General features: G+C 43.9%; 1 protein-coding gene across 1 annotated transcript in view; it reads right to left on the reverse strand.

The window, feature by feature from the left end:
• Positions 1-10,622, reverse strand: part of RIPK2 (receptor interacting serine/threonine kinase 2) — a 33,838-nt gene extending 23,216 nt beyond the window's left edge. The window contains exon 1 of the mRNA XM_069957393.1: positions 10,289-10,622. Coding sequence (XP_069813494.1) covers positions 10,289-10,554 — 266 coding nt within the window. The 5' untranslated portion in view covers positions 10,555-10,622. The remainder of the gene's footprint in view (positions 1-10,288) is intronic.
• Positions 10,623-20,012: the final 9,390 nt, after the last annotated feature.

Genomic DNA, 20,012 nt, shown 5'->3' on the forward strand with positions numbered 1-20,012 from the left:
TAGACGATTGTCATTGGCAAATAACGAGCGTCTTTTTGACAGCCATCGGCAATGACGGATACAAAATCCTGTCGTGTGAACTGAGGCCTACAGGTGTATATTACTCACTTTGTACACACTCATCTGGATCTTATCCTCCAGAACTTGGCTTGTGTGATGGGATACGCTTTGACTAAAACAATCGCTACTAAGGCTGCATGGGTCCTCTAGTAATGGATAACCACTGTTGGTTTTAGTATAGACAGACTGATAGAATTCCTTATAAAGCTTTTACTTTGAACTTCACAACATGAAAATGTTCTGTATTCAACTTAATTGAGTTAATTTTGTAAAGATTTAGATGTTTTGAAGTTTTTATTTAATTCTAAATATTTTTGTCATTGTAATTTTGTATTTTTTATGTTTGTAATATGGCCGCAAGCCTTGGCCTGACAGCAGGTCTGCTGACCTGAGCTGACACACTGATCAAACCCACGGTCAGACCAGGACATGCGGCCATAATAGAGATGCAAAAAGGAAACAGAAAAGCAGAAGTAAACAAAGTAAATATACTGGGAGTCAAGTGTCCATCTAAGTCAGGGCAGGGGAGATGATTGTGTCCCCTAATGTGGTATACTGTCAGTGGGGCCTTGTAGGGGTGCCCGACAATCAGACCCTCCACAACCACATACTTATCACCTATCATGGGGATAGGGATAAAGTAATTTATGTTGGAAAACCCCTTTATCAATTCTTTGTGCTTAGAGTCATCTTGCTGTATGGTTCATGTTTTCTTAAAGGGGTACCCTGAAGAATTTTTTTTCCCCAAATCAACTGGTGTCAGAAAGTTATACAGATTTGTAGATTACTTCTGTTAGGAACCGGAAAGCAGGACAAGACAAAACAGTGAGCCCTAAGCTCAGCCCCGCCCACTGTCCTCTACCTACTTGCCACTATCCGCCCTAAGATGGCGGCGAGCAGCTGGGCGGCAGTCCCTGCACTGGCTAGGTGGAACACAAATACAAGACAGACAGACAAACACAATGAAGAATAGTCCACAATCCGGGTCACAACAGTCAGGCAGCAAAAGTACAAAATCAGGATCCAAAGGCGTAATCAGAAAACAGGCAATATGATCATGGGCAGGCAGCAAGCAAGGGAGGTCAGAGATACAAAGCAGTAGTCAGGAGATGCAAAGAAACAGAATCCACAAGCTGGCAGAGACTAGTGGTGCGTTTACACAGACAGATTTATCTGACAGATTTGGGAAGCCAAAGCCAAGAATGGATTTGAGAAGAGAAGAAATCTCAGTCTTTCCTTTATGATCTGTTCTCTGTTTATAGTCTGTTCATGGTTTTGGCTTCAAAAATCTGTCAGATAAATCTCTCTGTGTAAACACACCATAAGTCAATAACCAGCAATGATATCCAAGACTGAGGTAGTTATATAGGAGGCCAGGATTCTGGTCCAGAACATAATTGGACCATCCCCCTGATCTCCAAGCACAGACACCTGAGAACAAAACAGATCCACTGGCAAGAAGACCTGTCAGTCACAGCAGAACCAAAACACAGATTAACCCTGACATGGCCAGACAGAACTCAGCAGGTGAAGTCGGGTGTGTCTCCCAACAAAAGTGAGCATATAAACCAGCATAATCAGAAGGAATTCTGCCTTGAACTATTGCATATCATCCTTACAAAAAATTACTTTCTTTTCGGGGACCAATACTATATGCAGATAGCCGGGACAGCAATGGGCTCGAACGTAGCACCTCCATACGCTAACGCGTTTATGGCCCAGTTCGAGAATGAGGTCATCTACACACACCCCCTAAGCAACAACATTCGCATTTGGAAAAGATTTATAGACGATATCTTTTGCATCTGGACAGGCACCAACGATTCCTTACAACAATTCTTCAGTGACATTAACACCTACAGCCCTAATCTCAAATTCACCATCCACTCTGACACCACAACTATTAACTTCCTTGACACTCAGATCTCCAAGGACACTACAGGACACATCAGTACCGACCTATATGTGAAACCAACGGATAGGAATAGCCTTCTTCACTATAGCAGTTGTCATCCCCGAGCAGTCAAGAACTCGCTGCCCAAATCACAATACTGTAGAGTGCATAGGATAGTATCAGATGACATGACAAGACAATCACGACTCAAAGAGATGGCCAATAAATTTACCAATAGAGGTTATCCACCCAGCTCTACGGGTATTTATAGATCCCTGACCATTAACAACAGTAGAAGTACCGAACCGAAACCACCTAGGGTGGCATTCGTCAACACATATCACCCCTTCTCACCACTCATACAAAAGAACATTTCAGCACACTGGGATCTACTCGCCAAAGCCTACCCAGACATTGCAGAATTCCAACAACCACCACTCATGTGCCACAAACGACCTCCCAACCTTCGTGACCGTCTAGTCAAAGCGGACATTGGAACCCTGACTAAAACCAGCAGACAAACCTTCCTCACTTCAAAACGGAAAGGCACATACCCATGCCTACATTGTCACCAATGTTCCAATGTCACCAAAGGACCCTTTGCTACACACCCCCACACAGGCAGACAATTTCCCATAAAAGGCTTCTTCAGATGTGATAGCTCCTACGTCGTATACCTCATTAAATGTCCATGTGGCTTGGGTTATGTGGGTGAAACGACACAACACGTTAGGGACCGTATCTCCCAACACAAGTCCACCATCCGCTGCGCCAAAACACTGCTACCCATACCCGCCCACTTCATTACAACCAGACACAACATCTCACAACTACGCTTTCAAGTACTCGAACAAATCCCCTTGGCTCGCCGAGGCGGCAACAGGATCCAGAGACTGAAAGAACGTGAGGCCTTCTGGATCCACACTCTAGGCACCTTGGAACCCAATGGACTTAATAGAGAGTATGAACTGTTTTATTAATTATCACACCACATGCATTGTTATTATCATGTTTTATTGTCATACTGATGTGGATTCATCATATCTATATTTACTTCTCTTTAGGCCAGACCATGACTTCTAAGTATCCAGAACAGGTAGTATGGGCATTTAGGAATGATAGCACTTCTTCTATGCATGTCTTCTTTTCATATATCTTCCTCATCTAACTCCTTTCTCCATATACTACAGCCCCTATACTACTGTCAGTATGTCTAATATCATTGTCCTCTACTATACCCCTTAGGCCCGCCCCCTTCCCCTGTGCCTCATACACACATATATACTTACAGCTATCCCTAGTCCGCCCCCAGCTTGCTAATATGCTGTATTGCTGTTCTCACCCATTCCATAGTCCCACTAGTGCGCACACTAGTACCTTACTCCGCCCCCAGACCGCCCTGAGCTTATCATTATTCACCCTGCATGCGCCCGTGTCATCTGCTCAGTACACACCCATCTCCCATCTCACCATAACACATATGCAGCACCTCAGCTCCGCCCTTAGTCCGCCCCCGGTTCGCCGCTATCCCGCCCTACTGCCGCGTCACTGCGCAAGCGCAGTACGCACCTGTCCCGGGCTCTCACTAATGCGCATGCGCCGCCCCTATAAGACGTCCGGACGTCACTACGTCCGCGTCATCATTGCGCGACTGAGCTCCGCTGGATCCAGATCACCACATGGTCTCTGCCTGGGTAACTATCACTTCTCTCCACCACAGCTCCTTTGTATAGGGTTAGCGGTTTAACCGGCCTCCTCTCTTGCAGTTCTACTGTCCGGCTCCCACCAGCCCCGACTCGGTTCGGACCCCAGCCGCCACGGACCTCTTGTTACCAACGAGGTAACAACCCCAGACCATACACCCCATTGCCACAATACCCTTTATTACCTATAACTTAGCCCTGACTTTACTCTCATTTACAGCAGACCTAAACTACTCCGCTACCAATATATTGCAACCACTTACACAGGTACTACCCATCTGTACTCTGAGTCTATATCTTTGCATTATCTTCACTGTCCTCTATCCTATACCTTCTAGCGATTCTGCTGCATGCATTTATACTAATATTGCCCTACTACTGTGTTACTGTTACTGTTATTGTCATATATGATTAAGGGCCCTATTCCACCGGACGATTATCGTTAGCATAATCGTTAACGATTAACGATCTCAAACGACCGCTATTGCGAAAGACCTGAAAACGTTCACTCATTTCCATGGAACGATAATCGTTACTTATGATCGTAATTGCGATCGTTTCTTCTTCCGTATTTCTTCGCTATTGCGTTCGTATCTATTGCGAACGACCGAACGATGTCTTATTCAATGCGAACGATTTGCGAACGTTTTGCGAACGAGCAACGATAAAAATAGGTCCAGGTCTTATAAAGCGATCAACGATTTCTCGTTCGGTCGTTAATCGTTACTGCATTTCAACCGAACGATTATCGTTTAGATTCGAACGATTTAACGATAATCTGAACGATAATCGTCCGGTGGAATAGGGCCCTAAGTCTCTCTAACATCTATGTATTCCCTCATAGCTATGGAATATGCCCCTGCCTTCTCTCCTCATCATCCTCCAGATATTCTATCCAGCAACTATTGTGTTATTGTTATGTATATATCACTTGTCATTTTGATGTTACTTCCCCTATGAGTCATGTACCCACACCCCTTACCCTCTTATCCTACCCTAGCCCTGTGCACGTTACTACCTTTTGTAACCATATCTCATTGTAATATATATATCTTTCATGTCCATAGACCCCTGATAAAGGTGTCACCACCGAAACGTCGGAACTTATGTCTGTGACTTCACTGTATATCAAAATAAAATTGTGCACAATAGCACTTGCATCAAAAGCATCTCTTCTATGATCATTGTCTACATAGTGGATAATTTTCTGAAAAGCATATAAACCAGTGTTCACACACTGCAAACAAAAACACAAACAGAATACAAGAATTTCAGCGCCTTCTCGGCCGCACAGCATGAGCCGAGGGGCGCATAATGCGCTGCAAAGATACCATCCTGACAACTTCTATTTAAAAAAAAAAATCATCCAGTCTTCCAGTAGTTATTAGCTTCTGTATGCCCTGATGGTAGGGTTGTATTCTTTCCAGTCTGACACGGTGCCTTCTGCTGCCACCTCTGTCCATGTCAGGAACTGTCCAGGGACATAGCGAATCCCCATAGAAAATTTCTACTGCTGTGTACAGTTCCTGACATGGACAGAGGTGGCAGCAGAGAGCACCATGTCAATATAACGTTTCTCATTTAAACCAAAACGCTCTATTTTTTCCTTGTTTGTCCCAAAAAAGTATCCCAATAGCCTTCTGGCTTGTCCAGATGACCTTTAACAAACTGGAGAGAGCACATGCTTTCTCTCTGCAATCCTGCCATACACATTATTATAATGGACCTGTGAACATTAACATTAGCTGCATTTAGTTGCTTAGACATGACTGTTATACCAATAACTACCAATGCCCGACAGTCTTACAACATATACAGTATGTGATTGCACACCATGTCGCACACTCAGGATCACCCCTGAGGGTACAAACCCACACACCGTATATGCAGCTTATTTACTGCTGCGATACGCAACAAATACGCAACAAACACGCAACAAATACGCAGCAGTTTAGATCTAAATAACTGGACACAGCATCAAATCTGCACCACCAAATCTGCTTCAAATCTGCTGCGTTTTTGCTGCGTATCTGCTGTGTATACGGTGTGTGGGTTTGTACCCTGACCCAGCAGCATGCTGATTGTGTCACTCTTGTTTCTTCCTGTGCTTCATGCACATTTACTCACTCTTCCTGGAAGAAACTGCATGCTGAATTCACTCATGTGATAGTACTGGCAATAAAAACCCCAAAGAAAATATAGAGCTTGTAATTGGGTAGTGTAGCATAGCAAAGTATCAAAGACACTATTAACTATTTGACCACACGACCGTAGTAGGTGGGGATTTAGTGTAATAGGGCCAGTGCTCGCTCGATGACTGATCTCTCACTTTTGAGTGATGTAAAAAATGATTCTGCTGCCGGTCGCACATCTCTTTGTGAAGGGTATGTTCACACTGAGGAATAGGCGAAGAATTTCAAGCTGAATCCGCACCTAATTTATGCGTATCCCTGTAAAATATGTATAGAGCGATGTCCAGTTGTGTTCAATTGGATTTCCGCTCTGTTGTTCACACGGCGGAAGTGACGTAAGGAATGGTCCACCGCATATCCGCAGATTTTGCTAGAGAAAACCCATAGAAGTCATTGGGGCTTCGAATTTTTTATTCGAATTCCTTACCTATCCCGCCAGAGCTAAAGAAGAGGAAATTTTCCTTTTTTAATTCCTCGCCTATTCCTCAGTGTGAACATATCTTTATAGAACATGTGTAGCTGAGAACTGATTGACACCAGGGACGCATGAAGTATCGTGCTGCCTTGGCCACATTATAATTGAACAAATCTAGGAGAGCGGCACTCGTTTATAATGCCTTTAATATGGCCTTTGGGCAGATTGGTTAAATTTTTTTCACACTCACTGGGGGAGAGGGTAGCATCCTCAGTATCGTTTCTGTGATATTAGCAATTTAATCCTTATGCTAATTAGGTGTTTTAGTGCACTGGGGTCGCCCCCACTGTGCACTGGGGATGGACTGGTTGTGAGATTTGACATTACTTCTAACCTGCTAATAGTTTCCCCTTAAAGGGGCTTTCAAAGGGGCTTGATGAGTTCTCGATCAATAGGCGACCAAGCATACGCGACCAATAGTTGATCAGTGAGGGTCAACACCTGGCACCCCACTGATCAGCTGATAAGTGTCGTTCTGTTCCCATACACTGTTTTACTGTTTATTTTTGCTTTTTTTGCTCTGACAATCAGCTACTGGTGACCAATACCATGGATCTGCATGCAACACTTTTAGGTCCTAAAACCCCTTTAAATATTTTATGGTATGCCTCTGTATAGAAAATGCCACTAGACCCAATGGACACCTAAAGTAGAGCTATCAGCAGGTTAGATGAATCTAACTTGCTATAACCCTGCTGCACAGGAGATGTTGAGGAGGAAGGTATGTGTCTTACCTTCCTCCTTGCCGCCATTCCGGTGCAGTTAGTAGTTTGCTCTACGGTCTGGTGAGACCCTTGGGAGCACTGGGGCACCCTTTTGGAGCACTGCCTGCCCCTATAGTGCCAATCCAGTCTGCCCACTCTATTGATTATAATTAGAAAGGAGCGGGTGGGCTGGAGGTGAATCAGCACTATGGGGGCAGGCAGTGCTCCTAATGGTCTTACCGATCCATGGAGCAAAACACTAACTGCACCAGAACGGCACCGAGGAGAAAGGTAGCAGACATACTGTACCTTCCTTTTTGGCGTCTCCTGTGCAGAAGGAACCTATGAGCAGGTTAGAGTTCTCTATTCTGCTGATAGTTCCCCTTTAAGTGATGAGAGGCATATGGGTATGTTTGGCAAATCTGCCAAACAAAAGAACATAGCTTCATGGCACCATGCTCCACGTACTCTATATAGAATGTGTGAAAGCTGTCTCCGATGACAAGCCACACTAAACATTAAGCTATATTAGTACTATTCACTATTATGACAGTAGTATTGTATCAAAACAAGTGAAACTGGAAGAACAGGCTCAACTAGGGAGAACTTGAGAATTTTTTCAGTGTCTCTGTATCATTATGTAATAGGATTGATGTCAGGTATCTGTGGTATTCTATATATTCTATAGAGAGAGTATTACCTGCACTGTTCTGATATCTAGGAAAAGACAAACAGTAAAATCAAGTTAATGGTGATAATCTTAATGATGAACAATATTAATTTTGGCACAATGTGTAGGTCTAAAAAAAAGCAGACTAAGGCTGGGTCCACACTACGTTTTTTGCAATCCTTTTTTTTTCATCTGTAAAACGGATGGAAAAAACTGATGCATGTGTGTGCATCCGTTTTGATCCATTTTTCTATTGACTTCCATTATTTAAAAAAAAAAAAACAAAAACGGATCAAAACGCATCAGTTTTTTAAACGTACACAAAAACGTAACTGACCTTACTTTTGTGTACGTTAAAAAAAGGATCTGTTTTGATCGGCTTTTTTTTATAATAGAATCCAATAGAAAAACGGATCAAAACAAATGCACACACATGTATCCGTTTTTTTCATCCGTTTTTCATCTGCTTTTTTGCAAAAAACGGATAAAAAAAATGGATTGCAAAAACGTAGTGTGAACCCAGCCTTAGGGATGGTATCAAAAAGAGAAAAGCGATGTCATATCTAGCAATAGGGACAAATGTACGGTAGTGATACCGTGATTGGTTTACCGTAGTTTCAGGCTCACTTGCCAAGTTTCTTGCTGTCTAAATTTATGACAGGAGTAATAAATCTGCCCCATTGTTTCTATTACTTATAAAGAGTAGTCAGCAATAGAGGAAGTCACTGACAACTGGGCAGGAAAAGGCATTCGAATATGGGGAAAGGAGAACTGAAAGGAACAGAAGCAGTAAGCAAGGTGTTTATTCAGTTATTTTAATAAAGGAGTTGTCCAGGATAATTAAAACTTAGTTTCTTTCTTTCAGATACAGCACCACTCTTGTCCTTAGTTTGGGTGTGGTATTGCAGTTCAGTTCAGTTCCATTGAAGTGAATGAAGCTGTAATGCCACATACAACCTGAGGACAGGGGTTGTGCTGTTTTTGTTGTCCAAAACTTGACAACCCCTATAAGAAAAATAATTTTGCAACAACAAGGCCTTAATATACAGTATGTATAAAAAAAACTGTTTTTTTAGGCGGCACGTCTGTGTCGAGGGTGGTGCTCGCAGCAAAAGAAAATCCTCACAGCACTTCAAAAGTCCATTCTCAGCACTCACCATATCATGCTTCAAAGTTATTTTATTGTAGAAAAGTCATCAAAATACATATGACGGAAATGTATATATGTATAGACACACAGAGGGAGATTTATCAAACATGGTGTAAAGTGAAACTGGCTCAGTTGCCCCTAGCAACCAATCAGATTCCACTTTTCATTTTCCAAAGAGTCTGTGAGGAATGAAAGGTGGAATCTGATTGGTTGCTAGGGGCAACTGAGACAGTTTCACTTTACACCATGTTTGATAAATCTCCCCCAATATGAACCCCATCTTGGACTCCCAGGGATCAGCCGTAATCTGTGGAAGCAATTGGCAGTAACTGCTCCCCTACAGGCGGAATAAGGCATTACACTGTGCTCATTCAAATAAAGAAGTTGTCTTGAAGTGAGTAGCCACTGAACAGGAAGAGGACACTAAACTAAGGCATCCTTGGGACTACAATTCTTATACCACAATGTTTGTTAAAACATATATTCCCGTCTTAACTAATATATTTTTACTTGTCGCACTTGTCAAGATAAATATTTTTGTAAATACAATCATTTAGTAAACTTGCCTCCTTCTCCTGATACACTGCTCTTTCACCCCTACTCTTGACACCTCGTTGTCTAGGTTACCGACCACCACTCTGCTCTAAAAGGAGTGGTCTGACTGACGAATATATATACAGTACCTATAATGTAAGTGTATACATATACAGATACAGTGTATATATAATAAACTATATATAAATATGTACACTATAGCTATGTATACACCAGCTAGACCCCTGCTTTTAGAGCAGAGTGGTGGTTGGCAACCTAGACAATGAGCTGTCAACAATGGGAGGAAAGGGGCATATTAGGAGGAGGAGACAAGTTTGCTAACTTAATGTATTGCCAAAAATAGTATAACTATGTTAATTGAGTTGGGAATAACCCTTTATTGACTAAATCTTTCTAATGTTTTGTCTGCAATTCTCTCTCTTTTACCAATTTAGCTCCGATTTTCCAGGGAAAATTTATTGGTAGCCTAATATCAAGAAAGGTCATCAATATCAGATCAGTAAGGTTGGACACCCAGCACCCTCACAGATCAGCTCAGTGTTGGACTCGGGTATCTGGGGCCCACCAGAGTAAATGATCCTGGGGGCCGACCAATGAAGAACCAGTGAGAAACGACATGTTAGTCAGTGTTTGTGCAGGTTCTAAAGCTGGGGGCTCACTGGAGGTTCTCCGGTCCTCTGGTGGGCCATTCCGACACTGGATCAGCTTTTTACCAGAGCTGTCATATTGATGACCTTTCTTGAGGATAGGCTACCAATATTTAAATAGATAGAGCAGGGATGGGGAGCCCTCCAGCTGTTGCAAAACTACAATTCCCATCATGCCTGGACAGTCAACGCTTTAGTATGTAAATCTTGACATAGAAAAAATTTGGGTGACACTCACCTCTGCACTAGGTGGCGCTCTTTTGGGAAGAACTTCACAGCAACACATATCCTCCAATCAGAATGGAAGGCTCTGTGTACAGTCCCATACGCTCCCTTGTTGATAAAATGGAGATCAGTCAGCTTGTAATAGGGAATGTCTTGTAAGTTACTGCTGATACATGAAGTCCTTGAATATAAGTTCTCTTCAGGGTAAAGCGCTGGAGATGAGGAGCCAAGCTCTCGACTGCCGCTGCCACTGCTGGCATTACTGCTGCTGCTGTTCATGGTCCTACAAATCTGTGTCCCAGCCAGGAGCCAGTGTGTCAGGGACCTGTAACACTCATTGAAGTCAATTCTTCTTCCTGGATCTGCTACTATAGCACTTAGTTCCCTCCCCTCTAGCTCTCACGTAATACAGCAGGCTGCTAGGTGAAAGTGAAAGGAAACAGAAGTTTCTGTCGAGAACTTTTTGTCAATGACTGAAAGAATAACACATTTAAAGACAATGAAATGTTATGTTATTACAAGCCTCTGTATGGCGGATATAGCTGGGGGGGGGGAATACAGTGGGATAACACCTATAGAAATCAGTGTGGGAGTAGAAAGGGTCTCAGTCCCATCATACGTCACAGCTGGAGGGACGGTCAGGTAATCCCCTGTCTCAGATTGCCGTATTCATAGACGCAAGCTCTAGGTTAGCAAAGGCTGAAAGCTGAAATGTATGAGAAATTCCCTGATTGTGAAACATGACCGAATCTTATTATTTTAGTTAGTTTTTTCCTGAATTATGATGTAGAGAAAAGAATGAGAAAACATAAAATCAAAATCAAATCTATCTATCTGTCTGTCTGTCTGTCTGTCTGTCTGTCTGTCTGTCTATCTATCTATCTATCTATCTATCTATCTATCTATCTATCTATCTATCTATCTCCCTGTGCTTTATTTATTTAGGATATAGGGGCAGAGGGGCTGAAGTCAAACCCAGGCTGGGACACTCATTGTCCAAACAGAAAAAATTAAATAATAATAATGCTTTCAGAAATTTCGGATTGTTACAAAACTCAGCATGCAGTTATGCAGATATGTAATGATTACCGGCCGGGCCGATTTAATTTTTTTTCTGCTGCCTGAGGCAAAACCTGAAATGCTCCGACCCAGACTCTATATAACATTCACATAGGTAATATGTACTAGGTACATAGGTACTAATAGGAACAAACATCACTGACAAAACCTGCTGTACAGAAACCTATATAAATGAATGTCAAACACTGCCATGACACCATCAGCATATATTACCACCACATAGTGACTAAATATTTTTTACCATACTAATATCACAGAAAGTCCAGTATACCAAGGCCAATAATAACACTAAAGAAGGGACATGTAATACCTCCACTACAACCTGAGCACATATTTCCTCTGCCTAATGATTGAATAATATCACAATATTGTTATTATATAAACCACTGTACACAGACCAAAATTACCCCCATACAGTTACAACAGTATGTGGGTAAATACAGTGCAGTTACATCCAGTTACTCCCAGGTGACATCTTCTCTGGTCTTTCTCTTTACTTCTCCATCCAGCCCAGACCATCATGTCTTCCAACCCCAGCTTATCTCCACAGGATCTGTTAGACAAACATTTTAGGTTCTGTAATTTTCCAACTCCATCCTCTCCTTTCGCCCACTCAAAGTGTTCTAAATAGTCATAAAGCAACTCCCCTCAGTAAGTACACAAGTACCCCATAGTGAATAAAGAGTTGTACCAAGTGCAGCCCCGCCCACAGTAGGCAGAGCTATTGATCAGTAGGTATAATTGCTACCGAGTAGCTAGGGCATCCCCCAGTAGGTATTGTTGCCCCAAGTAGCTAGAGCTTACCCCAAAAAGTTTATGGTTGTAGGTATATTCCCCCTCTCCAAGTAGAGCTACCCCCATAACATCTAGTTGCCCCTAGTATTGTTGTCCCTAGTTAGTATAGTTGCCTACTTGTAGCTAGGGCTGCCCCCAGTAGGTATAGTAATCCCCATTTGTCCCAGTAAATAAATGCTGGCCCCTTCTAAAAAAAAAAAAAAAAAACCCTGCCCACTAAAACGCATAATATGCTGGCCAAAGAGCCAGGCAAACATACCCAGGAAACTACAGTGCATTTCTGCAGACAGCCACCGATTGTAGATGATGTGTGCCTACAGCGGGGTGGACACCTCCTTACGTGCCCTCCTCTTTCCCTGTCACCGCCGATCCCTGCCACCTTTCTCCTATTGCAGCATTCGATCAACTCTATCTATCTATCTATCTATCTATCTATCTATCTATCTCCCTGTATTTTATTTATTTAGGATATAAGGGCAGAAGGACTGGAGTCAAACCCAGGCTGGGACACTTATTGTCCAAACAGAATAAAATAAATAATAATAATTCTTTCAGAAATGTCGGATTGTTACAATACTCAGCATGCAGTTATGTCTCAGGCAGATATGTAATGATTACAGGCCGGGCAGATTCTATTTTTTCTGCTACCTGAGGCAAAAACTGAAATGCTCAGACCCAGACTCTATATACAATTCACATAGGTACTATGTACTAGGTACATAGGTACTAATAGAAACAAACATCACCGACAAAACCTGCTAATATAACTTAAAACCCAGTATACCAAGGCCAATAATAACACTAAAGAAGGGAGATGTAGTACATCCACCACAACCTGACCACATATTTACTCTGCCTAATGATTGAATAATATCACCATATTGTCATTATATAAACCACTGTACACAGACCAACATTACCCCCATACAGTTACAACAGTATGTGGGTAAATATAGTGCAGTTACATCCAGTTACTCACAGGTGACATCTTCTCTGGTCTTTCTCTTTACTTCTCCATCTAGCCCAAACCATCATTTCTTCCAACTCCAACTTATCACCACGGGATCTGTTAGACAAACATTTTAGGTTCTGTAATTTTCCAACACCATCCTCTCCTTTTTCCCACTCAAAGTGTTCTAAAGTCCTGAACCCGATCATACACTGCGACAGTCGGCAAGGACCAGTGGTGACAGGAAGAGAAGAGGGCACGTAAAAAAGGCATCCACCCCTCTGCAGGAACACATCATTATGGCTGACGGTTGTCCGGGCTCTGTCATTGTAGTTATGTCAGACTGATATACTAAAATAACAGGGCTTAAGTTGCCACCCCCTTAGGGTCCCTAGAATCTGTTTCATTCCGCCTGATGTCAGCAGCAGCCCTGATTTCCGGTCTGTTTTGATTAAATACTGGGTCTTGCCACAAGAGGGCATAACAGTGCCCCCCCACCCCAGTTGACTTCAGAAGGTTGTAACAATGGGCTGAGAGAAGCAGGGTGGCTGTTTCAAGTAATTGCCCCCCAAACTGTTAGGAGGTAGTGGTTATGTGAAGGCAAGCATACAAAGCAAACAGGCTCCAGATGGCCCAAGCAATAAACCATAGAAGACCATTGGAGCTGCCGACAATCGCAAACAGCTTCTTCAGTTTCTATGTCCACCATATAGACATAGGTGGCCCCTTAATTACACCCCCTATCTTTGTAAAGACCATTTTCAGGTGCTTACTGGATGAAAACCTGGTGTAGCATCATCAATTGTGGCGCCTGCCATTGATGGCAGTGACCATTGCTTTTCTTTACAGTGATTTTCTTATGCCATGAATCTAGGGGTTGCCACAAGGGTCTTGTCACAGACACGGGCGCCAACCTGCGCCGGCCCTCACAAGGGGGAGGGGAATCCTAACCACACCAGGCGGAAAGGATCTAAAACAAGGACCAAAAGGGGGGGGGGGGGAGAAGGACAAGACAAGGGAATCAAAGGAACTTGGGGCTCTGGACTCCCCTGGGTTGCTCTAGCCCTACAGGTCGATTCACCTCACGCACTCACGCTTTACGCCCTGCTCCCGGGCCGTAACTCGAGCGTAAATCGCCACCTGCCGCCTTCCGCACACCCAGACACCAGACACCCACTTGGCCACGAACACTGCCTGCTCGTTTGCCAACACAAACACAACACTTCGCTGTATCTGGACCCACCAGTCGCTGTCATACACGTGACCCACTGACCGCAGCCAGACACACATCCACGAAGCATGCACACAGAACTTTGCTATGTTGGGACCCACCGGCTGTCGTCATACACGTAACCTTCCAGCCGCTGCCAGACACCCAAACACAACATACATACACAACTTTGCTGCCACCACCCTATCTATTACGTTACTGGGGAGACAGGGAACCCCAAGAGTGTTCCACCCGCAAGCAGACACACCCACACGGTAGAGTAAGCCACCCAGTCATACACTATACGGTCACACACCGCACATGCACTCTTCGTGGAGCTAACTAGGTTAGTTTAGGCTACAAGACAAACCATCAAACTTTTAGGTTTAATGCATTGAAATGGACAGTACATGGTTACAAAAAGATGGTTACAAAAAGACATACAGACACTGCAAACAAAGAAAACAAAAAGGATAAAATAAGAAAGTTCTAATACTTAGCACAGGATGCGTCGTATAGGTTCTTCCTTCCCAGGGGATTTGGGCTTAGAAAGTGGTGCACAAACCAATTCGATTGGATCCCCAACTTTGTGACAATTACATGTTCCCTAGGTCTCACTTTTATGTAAGACCTGAAAGGGTTGGGCTGAGGGCGTCACCTGACATCTGTAACTCAGCCCCTTTGGGCAGAGCTTCAGCTGCCCCCCTCAGCCCTCAAGGGAACACACTTGGACATATCAAAAAGATACTTTCCCAGGCACCATATCAATGGTACGGGCCCCAGCCCTTCTTCATAATTCATATCTCGCCGTTCTGATTCCTGGCATATCAAACATCATATGTCTCGGACACTCAGAAGGTGAGATACCCCTTATGGCATGATGAGGACAGGTAGACAGGCCATGTTTGGACTCCCCGCGATGTCCTCATCATAACCGACGCTACGAAATTGGTTCTGTGGCTCTATGTTTTATTTGAGTAAAGTTATGGGAGATTTCATATTCCTATTCCTTTCCTCAAAGAGAGTCCACCCCCTGCTGGCATGGAGTCAGTGAGCCTGCCTCAGAGGTGCGAAGTCAACACTCTAGTCACAATCTACTCCACCATCTTCTTTACAGCTCCATGCTTATTCCCCCATGCAGAGAGACTTTTGGTCTTTTACACAGGGTAAACAGATGGCCTGACTCCAAGCTAATCAATAAGTCCATATGATTAACTTGCATCAGCTATGGGCTATTGCTATTAGACTAAATCTATAAAATATCAATCACAATCTATAAAATATCCACTGCATGAATACATATAAACCACACCACACCTAAAACCACTTTACATATTCATGAATAAGGACAGGGCTGTCCATATTCCTTACAGGTCTGTTCTAAGTCCTGTTGTTATTAATATGAGGGACAGAGGGACAATATTACTATATGGAGGCACAGATGGACAATATTACTATATGGAGGCACAGAGGGACAATATTACTATATGGAGGCACAGAGGGACAATATAACTATTTAGGCACAGAGGGACAATATTACTATATGGAGGGACAATATGACTATATGGAGGAACAGAGGGACAATATTACTATATGGAGGCACAGAGGGACATTATTACTATTGAGGTACAGGGGACCAATTATTAGTATATTGGGGCACAGCAGGAGATCCTACATGTATGGGTCCACCAATATACCTACAAGCTTTACTGCACATGACACAAAAAGAGGAATTACTACTGTATGGATTCAGCCTATGGGTGGGAAAAAGAGAAGAAAGTTGATGGAAAAGTGCGGAGCCTAAGATGTTTGTCTGGCAGGTTCTGAAGAGGTGAATTGTAGCTGTAAGAAATCCCCATAAAGGTCCCCGGTGCCCTGATGAGAAAATTGTTGAAAAGCACTGCTCTGCTACAATACACACATTGCTTCTTCCAAACTTAACCCCCCCCCCCCCTCTCCTTGACCTCACTCAATAGCGACCTCACTATGTAGTGGTACAGTCACATAAGACAGTATTAAAATACATGTGTCAGGAATCTGCCTTTGCACTCCTCTGTTAGGGGCGTGCAGCGCAGAAGGCATGGAACCTGTTTTTATCTGTTCAGCCACACACGCCTTGCCTCTCAGGCATAGGGTTACTCTGTTGCCTCTCAGGCATAGGGTTACTCTGTTGCCTTTTAGGCATAGGGTTATTCTGTTCTCTGCTAGCTAATTCATGCAGCTCAGCAGTCTTGTGTTGCCTTGTCTGGCAGGGTCTTCTGCCAGTTAGGGTGTTTGCTATCTGAGTGCCGGTCTAATGGGGATCTGGACCGGACTCCTTCACCTCATAAATAGTCAGTGTGGTCAGCAGCAAGTCGCTGGCTATTAGTTTGTCTAGGCTAAGTGTTTTCATACTGTTCTTATTTATCATTGACCTCTGCTTGATTCATTCTATTGTTGTGTCTGCCGCCCGTCCTGACCTTATTTGCTTGACTCTGACCATCCGTCTGTTGCACGAATTTGTACCTTTGTTGTCCGTCATTATCGACCTGATCCGTTCACGTATTGTGTTTGTCTGTCTCCGTTGTGTGTATTCACTTTAGTACTATAGGGACTGTCACCGTGGTTGCCCACAGTTGTTTAAGTCTTGAGGCAAGTAGGTAGGGCAGTAGTGGGGTCCAGTTCAGGGCTCACTGTCTTGTCCTGTCCTATACCTGATTGACTGTCCCTGACAATACGTCTTGTTTTGCATCAGGCCAGTGCTCATACATACATATGTGGTAAGGTACAGGTATAGGTGTTGTTGTGTCAGCTCAGCCAAAGATGGTATTGTCATGACACCAGTGCTTGTCCAGCACACAGGTGGGATGTTAGTACCTCCTTTGTTTATGTGGCTCGCTGTGTTCCCCAATGGTCGGTGACCTGCCCGGTTGTAGTGGGTCCCTTGGGCTCTTGTCACGGTAGTCCTGAGTGGCAACTGATCCACCCGGACTATGGGTACCGCCACCCAGAGTCCAGGGAAAAAATTACCCAAGGTGTTCGGTTAGTGTGTATGGGTGCTGATGCGTGCGAGTCCCAGTGTTGAAAAAATAGAACAGCTTTACTGTAAAGTTCTTCAGTAATACACTTTTGTGGAATAGATAAATCTTTGATACAGAGTATTGTGCTGGAGGTGGTGCTTAGAGAAGTAGAGTAGAAAAGGGGTAGTTGTAGCGGTGCTTGGAGAGTTTAGAGTAGAGGAGAAGAGTTTGTCAAAGGAGCCCCAAACCTGTGTAGCAATGTACTCTGCCGGAACTTTGAGAAATACTGTATAGTTGTTAGGAACCGGACAGCAAGACAAGACAAGACAGTGAGACCTAAGCTCAGCCCCGCCCACTGTCCTCTACCTACTTGCCACAATCCGCCCTAAGATGGCGGCGAGCAACTGGGCGGCAGTCCCTGCGCTGGGTAGGTAGGACACAAAGACAAGACAGACAGACAAAACACAATAAAGAATAGTCGACAGTCCGGGTCACAACAATCGGGCAGCACAGTACAAAATCACAATCCTATAATCAGAGTCAACAAACAAGCGAAATGGTCAGGGGCAGGCGGCTAGCAAGGATAGTAAGAAAACAAGGCAGAAGGGTCAGAGAAAGACAGATAATAGCAGAACCACTAGCAGGCAGAGACAAGCTCAATAACCAGCAATAAGTGCACAGACTAAGGGTTGGTTATATAGGAGGTCAGGGTTCTGGTCCAGAACGTAATTGAACCATCCCCCTGATCTCCAAGCACAGACAGCTGAGAACAAAACAGATCCACTGGCAGGAAGACCTGTCAGTCACAGCAGAACCAAAACACAGATTAACCATGACATGGCCAGACAGAATTCAGCAGGTGAATTTGGGTGTGTCTCCCAACAAAGGTGAGCGTATCAACCAGTGTTCACACACTGCAAACAAAAACACAGAAACAGAAAACAAGAATTTCAGCGCCTTCTCGGCCGCACAGCACGAGCCGAGGGGCGCATAATGCTCTGCAAGGATACCATCCTGACAGTACCCCCCCCTTTTACAAGGGGCCTCAGGACCCTCACAGGACTCAATTTCACTTAGAAGATTGCCATCTGACTCCCATTCATCAGAAGACGAGTCCATGGCATGGAGAACAGGTTTACTAACGGAACGAGCAGAAGAACATGATAAATTCACATCAGCTATGGGCAAATCAGTTACAGTAGGACCTGAAATATTTATTTCACATGAGGGTACCTGTGCACCCAAGTGACCTTCCTGGGAGTTACCTGGACGCCGATGATCCGGGAGCCGGTTAGCTTGCCGCTTGGGACGCTTGTGGCAGAAACTGATGAAGTGGCTACTGTCACCACAGTAATAGCACAGACTGTTGTGTCTACGATGTTCTCGCCTGGTGCTGGCATCCAATTGTCCCAGCTGCATGGGCTCGTCCTCATGAATATCAGGGATAACAGAACGTAATTGGACCATCCCCCTGATCTCCAAGCACAGACACCTGAGAACAAAACAGATCCACTGGCAGGATGACCTGTCAGTCACAGCAGAAACAAAACACAGATTAACCATGACATGGCCAGACAGAATTTAGCAGGTGAATTTGGGTGTGGCTCCCAACAAAGGTGAGCATATCAACCAGTGTTCACACACTGCAAACAAAAACACAGAAACAGAAAACAAGAAATTCAGCGCCTTCTCGGCCGCACAGCACGAGCCGAGGGGCGCATAATGCTCTGTAAGGATACCATCCTGACAATAGTAGTTGTGTTTAGACTGTGTCAGACCAACTTGTGCCCTACAATGTCGAGTGACCCATCCTGTAAGGATACTACAAGCCCCAGCTGTGGTTATCTGGGCTTAGCTAAGTGTCTGGAGGTATCCCAGTTACCTGCACTGCGAGATAGGATACGTAGACCTTCTTTACGGTAGCTTTGTCCTATCCAGGCTAGTTCCACTAGTGTTCAGGATACTGCCCTGCTCTTTTTAGACGTGTTCTCGTTGTGGGTTACGGTGTTCCTAGATTCTTCTCCCTTAAAAAGTCCTTAGCACTGCATACTAAACGTAGTGGTAGTAGTAAAAGAACTGGTTGTCTCTAGCTGCATCTGTACACACTTGTGTCTAGACTAGACTGAACTGCTCACTTCCTCCCACACGGAGATAACTAACTCCTCCTACAGGAGTGAGTGTGTGTGTGTGTGGAGAGCAGGGATAGGTAGAGGAAGAGAAAGCACCTCTTATAGGTTAGCACAGAACACATGGTACAACAATAACGTTAACCCATTGCCTTCCTCAGCTGTGCAATACATAGAAATACAAAAGACTGACATCTAGTGGCGAAACTGCAGACCACTTCACCACTGTTAACCTGAAGTGAAAACTTTGCAACAGGTGCATAAGGCACTGAATAGTGGGACACCACACATACACGAGTCTCTTAACATCAAATGACAAGTATCCTAGAAGGATGCAAAGTGGCAAAGGCTTCACACATGATAGAAAAAGTGACACGCGGTGCAAAAGTGCAAAATGCTGCATACTTTCATAGGTGTGTTACGTGTTCCTGTTTCACATTTATATAAAGTCCATGTAACAATAGGGATAGCCGGAGGTGTCAATATCTACAACTACCTACGTGAAGTGTCAAATTAATGACTGCAGTTACTGTTCCATACAGATGTCTTCTAAAAAAAAAAAAAAAACATGTCATTAG

The sequence above is a fragment of the Dendropsophus ebraccatus genome, chromosome 2 (genome assembly GCF_027789765.1).
Source record: "Dendropsophus ebraccatus isolate aDenEbr1 chromosome 2, aDenEbr1.pat, whole genome shotgun sequence".
NCBI lineage: Eukaryota > Metazoa > Chordata > Amphibia > Anura > Hylidae > Dendropsophus > Dendropsophus ebraccatus.